Here is a 12,919-nt window from a genome sequence, read left to right as displayed (position 1 = left end):
GTAAATGTTGCCAGTACACACAAGTCACAGATTGGATTGTATATACGTATCACCGTTTTACCGTTCAAAACTGATTTATTGTTTTTGTTGTGTTTTGTCATTCTATGTCGTACACCACTTTAGGTCATTTTTAATATAAAGCAGTATATAAATATTTTAAAGTAGATAAAGGAAAGATCCTGGAGATAGTTTGTTAAGTACTAGTTGTGATGTCACTGTACTTCAAAGGGGTTTTTTAGGATTATGTTCTTACTGATTTGAGGTCACAGTTCTTTTTCCTCACCTCCATTGATCAGTTTCCCACGGATACCCATGGCTGACTGTCTGCTAAGCTGCACCACAGACTTGCTTGTGCTGTCTTGAATCTCTACAGAGCCTCTGTCTGCACCCATGATAGTATCAGTAAAAACAGACCATTTTGGATGTAAGAAGCCCCTTCATATGCACAGGGATATGGATTCGCAAAGCTGTCAATACCAGAACTGTTTAATCAAAAGTGTGGTTCCTTGTTTTACCTGTGAGCTTCAAAAGCATCCAGAAAAGCAGAAGCAGAACAAAGAACAATATGGAGAATCAGTACATGGCTCAATATGATTTAGGCTATTTATTTATTAAATTTCTCTCTTTTTTCTGCAGAAAACAAGACAGTGTGCATAAACTTTACAGAAAGTCTCCCATACAGGCACTGACTAGACTGAGACCTATTTAGCTTCAGCAATGTTGCTGCATCATGTACCTCTAGACCAGCCTTTCCCAACTAGTGGGCCACCAGATGTTGTTGGACCACAACTCTCATCAGCCTCAGCCAGCATTGCCAATGGTCAGGAAAGATGGGAATTGTGGTCCAACATCTGGTGGCCCACTAGTTGGGAAAGGCTGCTCTAGACTATACCCTGGGATTGATAAGGACAGTTTATTGGGGGAAAGCACATCACACCAAGTCACTGAGGTTTTTTTCCCCCCACTCTTGGTGGAACATAGCAATGGGCATTCAGGTTGGGTGGCAGGCCAACAAAATGACAATGGATCAAATTTCCAATTTTTCAGATTTTGTGACAGTCAATGTTGTGATTCATATGAATATTCGATTTGCAATGTATAAACATGTTTACATTTTAAACCTACTTTCGCATTTTAGTGTAATAATCTGGTATACACAACCTGCTGTCTACCTAATGAAGAATCAGTGAAACGAAAAATGTGTGTGTTTCTACACCAATAAAAGGCTAATCAAATACAATATATCATCCTACCAAGATTATATTTCTGAAAGAGTAATTTGGCATTCATCTGAATAAGTTTAAGTACAGCATTACTAGTTTATGTATATACTGGAGATTTTGACAGGAAAATCTGATATAATTTTTGTTGCCCCTACATATAGATACAAAAGATGAATATTTATTAATTTATTCTAAGAAGCTGGATTTCTTGCTGTCCTTGAGAGCTTTATGAATTCACTCCAAGACTGTTCCTCCAAGACCGTTCCTCAGTCTTCATGCTTTGCAGTAGACATTATATTTTATCTTTGATCCCACCTTGGTCTCTGCTAAGCGCTCTTTAAATATTGTGTCCATTTCCTGGCTATTTGAGTGACTAAAAAGTGTCTTCCAGTCACTTACACCACCTGAAAACAAAGAAATATAACCATATAATTTGAAATACCGTGAATAACCATGACTTTCCATTTCTGAATAGAAATTGCCTATTCCCTGTTGCAAATGTCTGAAGCATTTCTAGATTTACAAAATCCCCATATCTGCCTTCATGGATAAATGGCCCAAACGTGCAATGGCAGCATACAGGCAGGTGAAAATAGGTTCTAAGATCTGTAATGTAAATGTACATCAGTGAATATGACACAGAGAAAAAATTAATACAGAATTAGCTATTATATATGGTGGTATTCAGCTAATGCCCCCTGTCAGTGCAAGGATTTCCTCTCATGCACTGGAACTTTCCCCTCTTTCCTCCCCCCCCACATGTGCATTGTGCCCTCCCCAATCTAGAACAGATTTAGGGGGTGCATTGGAGGGGGAAGAGGAGAATGTTCCATTCCACAGCCAGAAATCCTTGCACTGACTGAGTGTTCGCCTAGCACCATGTTGGATGCAACTCCGATCCACTGTGATTCAAAGGTTTCACATAACACTGTGATATGTATGGCTTCTCTCCAAGAGGAGGAAAAAACCAAGGCCACACTGTGTTTGATAGAGTTTTCTTTCTTGAAGAGCAGGGTTGGCTAACCTGTGGCCTTCCAGATGCTGGACTCCAACTTCCATCAGCCCCAACCAGCAAGGCCAATTGTCAAGGATGATGGGAGTTGTAGTCCAACAACATCTGGAGGGGCACAGGTTATCTGACCATTTTATATAGATTAGACACTAATGATGAGTAACCTAGTCCCTACCCCTTATTGCTTTGTCATTCTCTGCCTTTTTATATTTAAAAACTCTTTAGATTTTTCTTTCTTTCTTTCTGTATCTTAAATGAAATACAGAACCTCTGTCAGCTGAAAAAATTTGGAATGCTTTCTCTAATTTCTATTGAAATCTTGATTTTTATGTAATGCAAATATTTAAAAGCCAAGGAAGGGGGCTACAATATATTGGCCACAAATAAGGATGGGACATTGGCCAGGGGATACAGTAGAATGAAGGTTGCTTTATAGCACTTTCAGAAACTTACCTTTACGGAAAAGAACATCACCAAATTCTCCATGGGTTGTTTTGGAATTGTTTTTCATAGCTTTGAAAGTGCTCCTTTCCGCGACACCATCATAGTCTTCCTGGCTTAGGTTCAGTTCAAAGAATTCAGCTATTTGTTTGGCTCCTGCAGCTGTGTTCTGCAAAGAGAAAAGGCAAAGCCATGTGTGTAAACATCTGAAGAAATAAGCTCTGTCTGTTATATAAGTTCATACATTTATATGCATTTTAACATAAAATAGGCATTTTATACACATTAAGGTGCCTTCTAAAGCCAAAACCTGCATTGCAAAATTCAGAGACGTACAAAAGCAGAAAGACAACTGAATTCCAATCTGCACATTAGTTCAGGAGATGCAAAGTGGTTTGGTTCGCTTCCAAATGTAGACTAAACAAAATCCTCCTTTCAAGGTCTGATGTCACTTCAAGCTAGGTGAGGTCCCTTTGAGCTGAGCCCATCTGGATTCAAATGAGGTTCATAACCCAATTCCTCTTCTATTACCTCTTGCGTCCCTTCCTTGTCCCAAGATGAAGCTTTTTTTTGTTTGGGGAAGTTCAAGAGGGGATGAGCATGAAAGGGGTTCAATTTAATTGTATTTTTTAAATGCTTCGGTTAAATTGCTTTTTAAAAAACTTGTTTTTTTGTGGTTGTTTTGCTTTAAAAGGAATGCTTTAAAAACTGATTTTCAGGGTGCATATCATTCATAAGAACATAAGAACATAAGAAGAGCCTGCTGGATCAGGCCAGTGGCCCATCTAGTCCAGCATCCTGTTCTCACAGTGGCCAACCAGGTGCCTGGGGGAAGCCCGCAAGCAGGACCCAAGTGCAAGAACACTCTCCCCTCCTGAGGCTTCCAGCAACTGGTTTTCAGAAGCATGCTGCCTCTGACTAGGCTGGCAGAGCACAGCCATCACGGCTAGTAGCTATTAATAATCCTGTCCTCCATGAATTTGTCTAATCTTCTTTTAAAGCCATCCAAGCTGGTGGCCATTACTGCATCTTGTGGGAGCAAATTCCATAGTTTAACTATGCGCTGAGTAAAGAAGTACTTCCTTTTGTCTGTCCTGAATCTTCCAACATTCAGCTTCTTTGAATGTCTACGACTTCTAGTATTATGCGAGAGGGAGAAGAACTTTTCTCTATCCACTTTCTCAATGCCATGCATAATTTTATACACTTCTATCATGTCTCCTCTGACCCGCCTTTTCTCTAAACTAAAAAGCCCCAAATGCTGCAACCTTTCCTCGTAAGGGAGTCGCTCCATCCCCTTGATCATTCTGGTTGCCCTCTTCTGAACCTTTTCCAACTCTAGAATATCCTTTTTGAGATGAGGCGACCAGAACTGTACACAGTATTCCAAATGCAGCCGCACCATAGATTTATACAACGGCATTATGATATCGGCTGTTTTATTTTCAATACCTTTCCTAATTATCGCTAGCATGGAATTTGCCTTTTTCACAGCTGCCGCACACTGGGTCGACATTTTCATTGTGCTGTCCACTACAACCCCGAGGTCTCTCTCCTGGTCGGTCACTGCCAGTTCAGACCCCATGAGCGTATATGTGAAATTAAGATTTTTTGCTCCAATATGCATAATTTTACACTTGTTTATATTGAATTGCATTTGCCATTTTTCCACCCATTCACTCAGTTTGGAGAGGTCTATTTGGAGCTCTTCGCAATCCCTTTTTGTTTTAACAACCCTGAACAATTTAGTGTCGTCAGCAAACTTGGCCACTTCACTGCTCACTCCTAATTCTAGGTCATTAATGAACAAGTTGAAAAGTACAGGTCCCAATATCGATTCTTGGGGGACTCCACTTTCTACAGCCCTCCATTGGGAGAACTGTCCGTTGATTCCTACTCTCTGCTTTCTGCTTCTTAACCAATTCCTTATCCACAAGAGGACCTCTCCTCTTATTCCATGACTGCTAAGCTTCCTCAGAAGTCTTTGGTGAGGTACCTTGTCAAACGCTTTTTGAAAGTCTAAGTACACTATGTCCACTGGATCACCTCTATCTATATGCTTGTTGACACTCTCAAAGAATTCTAATAGGTTACTGAGACAGGACTTTCCCCTGCAGAAGCCATGCTGGCTCTGCCTCAGCAAGGCTTGTTCTTCTATGTGCTTAGTTAATCTAGCTTTAATAATACCAGTTTTCCAGGGACAGAAGTTAAGCTAACTGGCCTGTAATTTCCGGGATCCCCTCTGGATCCCTTTTTGAAGATTGGTGTTACATTTGCCACTTTCCAGTCCTCAGGCACGGAGGAGGACCCGAGGGACAAGTTACATATTTTAGTTAGCAGATCAGCAATTTCACCTTTGAGTTCTTTGAGAACTCTCGGGTGGATGCCATCCGGGCCTGGTGATTTCAACTCTAGCGGTGTTAGAGCAGAGTTAGGGAACCTCTGGCCCTCTAGACATATTGTTAGACTTCAATTCCCATCAGCCCGGACAACATGGCCAATGTCAGGGATGGTGGGAGTTGTAGTTCAGCAACATCTGGAGAGCCACAGTTTCTCCAGTCTTGCCCTAGAACTAGGACCAGGAAGACCTAGCTTTGAATCCCTGCTCAGCCATGAAGGTCACTGGGTGACCTTGGGCTCATCACTGTCTCTTAGCCTCACAGGGAACATCTCATACACAGTGTCCTAAGCAATTTGGAGGACCAATAGGATACAAATGAAATCGATCGATCGATCTCATTCCTCCATTAACTTTAGTGACTCATCAAGTTGTGGTTAGGTGGGCTACACCTTCCAGTAAAAAGCTTCAGGTTGTTTGTTTTTAATTCTTTTAGTAGCAAAATTCCCTGAAGTACAATGTATATGTGGACAATATTAATCTTACCTCTTTCAACTCTTCATATGTTATTGGCATAACATTTTCTTTATCAACGTACTTGTTCCACACACAAAGATATTCAATATAGGAACCCCAGGGCACTAGTAGAAATCAAATCACACAGCAGTAGTTAGAATAACACTGACACAGGCAGCAGTCTTATATGCGCTTACCTGGGAGTAAATCCCATTGAACCAAATGGGGTTTACAGAGACATGCATAGGATTAAACTAACAGGTTTGCTATACTGATTCCTTCCCCCCCTGAACACCAAGACTAAGCACAGGAATAAATGTTTTGTACATGTTTAGGCTGATGTGGGGAAGGGAGGCAGTGTTGACTCTTGACTGTCTCCTTGTGTCAAAGCTCAAGTCAAAACTCACTTTGTGACCATGGAAATTAGGTGGCTCAAACCAAGTCACCAACCCTTTATCTCCCAAATATTCTACCTTTTGAATCTGGGGAACAAAACTAACTGGGTATCATTTTGGTGAATCTTATTTATTGAGAATAACATAGAAAACTTTTATACTGGCTATGTAATAGATATACATTTCTGCTTTACTGGGTTTTGGGGGGGTCTGGAGGGGGGATAATACTGAACTGCATTACATCAATAGCCTCGTGATCCCCACACGATGTACCAGAGATTGGGTGAAGTGTACTTTGAAAGAGTGCAGTATGTGTACATCTTGGAGGTATCTACTACTCTGCATCCATCAAACTGAGAAGGCCTCATGCTAGATTGTTTCCATACACCATGGGCAGTACACCATCAAGGGGGTGGGTGGAGAAGGATGCACTGAGATGTAACCTGAACTATGTTTGGTGGTTGTGGGCACTAGAGATTGGCATGGTGGAGTGATGACACTTGCCTGACTTTCCAACAGCTTTGCTGCTGTTTATCGGGAGGGAGAGAGGCGGTGTTCATGGTGCAAACATACCAACAGGAGTGCAGGATTGGCTCTGCCAGTGCAACCTCTCTGCCACCTCTCCCCTCTCCCTCCCAGTAAGCAGCAGCGACTTAGATGTCAGGAGATCAGGTAAATGGTGGTGTCCCTCCACATTGTCTGCTGCTTGTCATGGGGGAATCCCGGAAGATTACCACTGCCCAACATGGCCCTACCCCTAAGTCCTGATTGACTGGGCAAAAAGAGGTTGGGCACTAGGAAGCAATACTGAGGTCGCCTGCAGTTGCAAGGAGCATGCCTGCCCATTGTTCTGTGAGCTGTTCATGAAAAATACATATATATATATTTGATATAGAATGAAATGTGCCTCCTTTTTACTCCCAACATCCACCCCAATGGTATCAAAAGTCTGAGAAACAGTGAAATCAGCATATGGTAACACACCTTGGTTCTCAATTAATTGCCTCTCGAAGAAATAATTTATGATGGCATAATACATCAGGATCTCTTACAGGAATTGGGATTGTCTAGGTGACTGACTCTTCAATAAGGCATTGTTTGAACAAGTCAGTGTAAACTGAAGATAAGCCCTTGTAATATTTCATTGTTATATGTGATAATATATGCTGTTATACAGGAATTGTTTGCTATAGGTTTGTATATGGTATGCAGAGAGTGAGAGGAGGAGTGAATGAGTTGGAATGTTTAGGAATGCTGTCTGTTGACTGGCTGAGGGAATGGGGATTGGTGTTTTTTATCTGTGTGTATGACAGTTGGCAGGGCTTTATAGTGGGAAGAGAGGGCTAGTTTGGAGACAAGTAGAGGGTAGCGGAGGCAGGATTTACTTATATTATTTCAGGAAAAATTAATAAGTGTTTGTGTAACTTAAACTATGGAACCTTAATCTGTAACTCCATGCTTTTAAAACATGAGTATTAAGTATTCTTGTTTTTGTTTACAACGTCTGTTGAATAAATTCCGTTTGGTTTAAACACATGCCTGGTTCTTGGGAAAGAACACATATATTGGCAAAAGGTACACAAAGGTTGAAACAGTAACTTACAGTGGCAGTGCACTCTACCCCAGTGAGAGAAATAGTTTTCAGAGAAGCAATCTATTGCTGGATTGTTTAAGGGCAAAAAAGGAACCAGAGGGGTTGTGGCTATCTGTTGCCTGAACAAGTAATAAGCAGAGGTATTGCTTAACAGTAATATTCTTTCCTGCTTAAGTCAGAGAGTGATAGCAGGGGGATATGACAACCTTCATGTGCATTTGGTCTTTAGCTACTCAGGCAGCAAGTTAGGCACTTCCTAAGAAGTGAGGCCTTTTGTACATACATCATCATCATTTAATGATACATGCAGGAGCCCCTGGCTTGTGTGTTGCCCCTTTCCTTTTCCTCTTCAGGTATGCACACAAGGAGATGAGAAGCATCTGATTCAATTTTCAACTAACCACAATTTGGTTTTAAACTGGGAACTGGAGTTGGTGTTATCTATGGTTTATTTGAACAAGCCAGGATCATTACCCACAGTCAGAAGATAAACTATATTCAACATTAACTGTGGTTTGTCCTGATTTAGACTAAGCAACAAACTATGGTTAGCTGAAAATGTAAGCAAATGCTTCTAATCTCCTCAGGGCCACACTCGAGGAGGAGAAGGGAGCACACTAGCTGAAGGATTGAGCATGCAACGTTCAACTGTCATTTAGCATTTTGTGTGAACTGAGTTAGGCTGTCAGGAAATTATGGCTGTGGGCACACTAGTCATTTCAAAAGCAGAATGGTTTTTCTGGCTGCATTTTGAAGTGACTCTGCCCTCTCCTGACCACACCTCCCTTCCCCACTGCTGACTTTAGACCTTTTAGGACTTCCCACAGCAAATGTTTGCCTGAGCCGACAGCAAAATGTTTATGTTGGCCACACCTGGAAGACAAACAGGTTGATCTAACCAATTAGTTGCAAAATCTATCTGGACCTGAATTTTTAAAAAAACACACACACTCAAGTTGATCCAGCTATGGTTTTAGAGTAAAAAGGGGGTAAAAAGGGACTAGCATTGTGTGCCCCCGTTTTCAAAAAAGAGAGGTGAAGACACACTGGAACCAGCACAACAGTAAGTGTATCTCTACCCTATATCTTGGAACATTAATGGCAAATAAAGTTCATGGCAATATTGTTCTGGGCTTCCTTGGGAGGAAGGACAGGATATACATTTAAAATAATAAATATTTTTTTAAAAAACATTTAAAAAAGAATTATACAGGTTTCCCTGCCCATTATCTACAGCTTTCTGTATCCTCCAGTTCTTTTGTGGAGCTCTTGTCTGAATAGATTTTCCACCCATTTCCCTGGCAGGTGTATAGCTTTGCATAAGCAAAGTTGCTCTCTTCCATTAAAATGAATGGTCATCAGCAAGGAACTTGAAGACATTTATAAGGAATTGCTGGATCAGGGTACTCATCTCCAGATTGCTTCTATTCAATATACTAATTCTTCTTCTCCAAAGCAGATAAGGAAGACACATGTGTGCAGTGAAACAGTTTTTTAAAAATGATTCTACCATGTACTCCCTTCACAATCAACATTGGATACCTGCATAGAGACATATAGTTGCTGGTTTGTAACCAACAAAGCCATCCCATTCACACAAGACTTGCACAATGGAAATTCCCCTCCCTTGTCTCTTGCCATGCACCCCATGCCCACCCTCTCCAAATTTGCTCTGGTGGGTTGGGCAATCTCTAGAACAGATTTGAGGGGGCATGGAGGGGTGGGAGAGGGAAGGGAAGTTCTGTTGCATAAGCAGAAGTTGTTGCATGAATGCTACAACCTTGTTAGGTACAACCCACTGTGCTTTTTCATATCTACATGCATTAAACAGTTGGCATGGACAGAGAAAGGAAAGATCTACTTCGTCCTTCCATTAAAGCTCGGAAGTATTCTTCAAATGTGTCATAAGGTGGATATGGAGAGAAGGTGTTTGAAAAATGAAAAAAAGATGCAGCTACATCTTTTGGATTCCGAATCAGCAGCAATATCTAAAACAGGAAAACATTAGAATGGTAAGTGTGAGATGATGGAATCGTAATTGCTAAAATGTACCATACCTTATATAAATTAATTCACTCATCATATTTCATCATTACAATCTTATGCACACTTGCCTCGGAGTAAACCCCATTGAATTCACTGTGAAGTCTCAATACAAATTCATAGAACTGGGCTGCGTAGGTCATAATGAATAAGAACATAGTAAGGTTCCTGCTGGATATGACCAAAGGCTCATCTAGTCCAGCATCCTGTTCTTACAGTGGCCAACTAGACACTATGGGAAGCCCACAAGCAGGACATGAGCACAATAGCACTCTCCCCACTTGTGTTCCCCAAGCAGCTAGTTCAGAGGCAGAGTCCAAAGCCATCATGGCTAGTAACCATTGATAGCTTTAACTTCCATGAATTTGTCTAACCTCTTTAGATGATGACCTTTTACCTGTAGGATGAGCCTTTATCCACATCCTTCACTTCTTCATGCAGTACTTCTTCACTTAGTTCACTATGGAAATCACTCCCATAGCAGACAGTGATGGCCACCAACTTGGGATAACTTTAAAAGAGGATTAGACAAATACAGGGAGGATAAGGCTATCAGTGGCTACAAGCCATGATGGCTCTACTCTGCCTCCATAGTTGGAGGCAGTATACTTCTGAATGCCAGTTGCTGGAAACTGCAGGAGGGGAGAGCACTCTTGTGCTGATGTCCTGATAAGGGCTTCCTATAGGCATCTGGTTGGCCACAGTGAGAGCAAGATGCTGGACTAGATGGGCCATTGGTTGATCCAGCAGGCTCTTTGTATGTTCATTTTACCCAGTAAAAGCCACATTCTATGCTGCCACTTAACTACTGATTTGCAAGTACAAACATGTGCTGTTGCTGCTAAGGGATTTCACAGGCATTCAAATTGGACCAAGTCACGATACACAAGGGGCTGTAAAAAAAAACACCTCCAGATCTCACACTGTGAGATAGTAGCTACATTATACCTATGACTGCTTTTGGAGCAGCACAGGGGATGGAGTGGAATGTCAGCACCCAAGATTAAAACCCAAACCAACCCACTGCAGTACTCGTTTTGCAGAATTTCATGGGCCACATGATGGCAATGGGCAGTAACTGGGCTCCTGCGAGAAGGAAGGGAGGGATATAAATCAAATAATAAATGAATAAATAATAAATATTTGGTGCTCCAGTCTGGGACCTGGCATAGTGGAAAAAGTAGATTTTACCCCACCCCTCACCCCACTCTTCCTCCCTGGCCACTGTGAGCAACAGGCTGAAGATGCAGTGGTGGTTATGCCATTCCATACCTGATTTTGTTTGTTTAAAAATATTGCTTGCTTATTTATTTATAGTTCTGTCTTGGTTGAGAGTTGATCCACATAGGTGTCCCACTTACAATACTGTCAAAACAACTGCAATAATAGTACTCACTTTGGCTTTGTTCTTGAAGACAGATGATGGAAGCTTATCAGGGCGGAGATGAGTAAACATCACTCTCCTAGAGGGATAGCTGTTCATCCTCTTTCCGAGCCAAAATAAATAGAAATGAAAAGGAAAGCATTTTTTAAAAAAAGCACTGACCTTCTTAATCGTCATTGATGAAATTCAAAACTTCCATGGTACTGTTTGCCAATGGCAAACTTGACTGGGCAACGCAGGCTTTTTGTATTGCTCTGTTGAAAACCTTTTCAAGTATTTCAACATATGAATTAAGGCTGAGTTGACAGTTTCGAGGGAGACCCTTCACCTCAGGGGAGTGGCTCCTTTATAAATTTTCTGTTGTTCCTGCTGCCATATCTTGAGCACTGGCAGCAACAGAGCTCTTCTTGGTGGCCATTAGTTTATTGGTACCATATTTTCCACGAATTTCAAAGATGAAATGCTTTTCTTGGGCATTTGTGGGGGAAGTAGGGTGTCACAATGTCCTCCCCAAAAGGCACCAGAGGCATCTGGGGTAAAATAATATCACAAGTCTTCTGGAAGGGGGTAATTTTTTCCCCATGCCAAAATTCGTCCACAGGTGCACTGGTGACTCTGCATGGAAGTGACTGGGAAAAACTTTGCACCTCATCCAGCAACAAGTGTCCATCTCTCTCTCTAGGGAGGTCCACTTTAAGCATTAAGGACCATTCTACTAGGGTGGGCCCCACCAAAAGTGGCACTAACGGGGGCAGAGGAAGACTCCAAGCAGGCAATAAAGGGAGAGAAGAGAATAAAGGCAGAAAGAAGTGCAGGGAAGAGTGTAATCATCTGTTAGCAATTACATGTAGACACAGTTAGTAAAGTTTCTTCACTAACCTGATACTTTTCAGTATCTCCAATTTCAAGATAAGGAAATTCTGCCAGTAGCAGTTTTTCATTCAGCTTGTTTGGTTCATGTTTCTTTGCAGATGTTATTACTAAATCAGTAACTATTTGGCCAACCCAGTTAGTACCTAGAAAAACACAGAGCTGGGAATCGAACACTTTTCATATGCACAAGAACCAGAAAACGGATTAATTAATGTGCAAGAAGATCAGTGAGTATCAGTTTGGAAAGGAAATGGGACCATCTACAATTAATATAGTGGTTTCTACCCACCACTCCTCAGGTGTGCAGCTGTGTATAATTTTGTATATTAAAACAAAAGGTAAAGATCCCCTCTTTAAAAAAAACCTCAATAAGGTCTGATGCTCAGTTGTCTCTAGGAGCAATAAAATATCCAGTAAATCTTTCCTGAAGTGTGACCAGCATTGCATTATTAAATAGGAACATAGAAAACTTGCTTATACCAAGTCAGGCCATTGGTCCACCTAACTCCATGCTGTCTGCACTGCAGCTCCCCAGGATTCTCTCTCAGCCCTACGAAGAAATGTTGGGGATCCAGCCTGAGACCTTCTGCATACAAACCCTCTCAAATTAAAATTGCCACCGAACTACGGCCCATCCCCATAGTTTTTTGACAGTTTTAATGGTTTGTCTTTTACACTGTTTTGTGCAACTTTTTATTGTTCACCAGTCAGGATTTTTTCTTTCTTTCTTTCTTTGTTATTTATTTATTTAAAATATTTCTATCCCGCCCTTCTACCCTGTAATAGGGCACTCAGGGCGGCTTACAAAAATAAAATCAAACACATACATAATAAAATTGTAAACAATAAAATCACAAAAACATTAAAATAAATTAAAATACATAAAATACAATTAAAATACATAAAATACAATTAAAATACATAAAATACTATACACACACACACACACACACACACACATACATATACTAAAGGGGACTACAAGGATAAAATTTAACGTAGAAGGCATAAAATCATAAAATCAGTGTCAGGCTCTACCTTCAGTTCCTCCCAAAGGCTCTCCAGAACAAGATGGTTTTCAGAAGTCTCCAGAAAACCAT

General features: G+C 41.1%; 1 protein-coding gene across 2 annotated transcripts in view; it reads right to left on the bottom strand.

Annotated features, from left to right (window-relative positions):
* Positions 1–589: 589 nt before the first annotated feature.
* Positions 590–12,919, bottom strand: part of LOC133383519 (sulfotransferase 6B1-like) — an 18,034-nt gene continuing 5,704 nt past the window's right edge. For both annotated transcript variants that reach the window (XM_061624411.1, XM_061624410.1), the window contains exons 3-8: positions 11,826–11,962; positions 10,959–11,048; positions 9,381–9,507; positions 5,561–5,655; positions 2,689–2,845; positions 590–1,627 (exon numbers count right to left, since the gene is read on the bottom strand). In XM_061624411.1, the coding sequence (XP_061480395.1) occupies positions 1,497–1,627; positions 2,689–2,845; positions 5,561–5,655; positions 9,381–9,507; positions 10,959–11,048; positions 11,826–11,962 (737 nt within the window). In that variant the 3' untranslated portion in view covers positions 590–1,496. The remainder of the gene's footprint in view (positions 1,628–2,688; positions 2,846–5,560; positions 5,656–9,380; positions 9,508–10,958; positions 11,049–11,825; positions 11,963–12,919) is intronic.

The sequence above is a fragment of the Rhineura floridana genome, chromosome 4 (assembly GCF_030035675.1).
Source record: "Rhineura floridana isolate rRhiFlo1 chromosome 4, rRhiFlo1.hap2, whole genome shotgun sequence".
Taxonomy (NCBI): Eukaryota; Metazoa; Chordata; class Lepidosauria; order Squamata; family Rhineuridae; genus Rhineura; species Rhineura floridana.
This window is presented reverse-complemented; position numbering and strand designations above follow the sequence as displayed.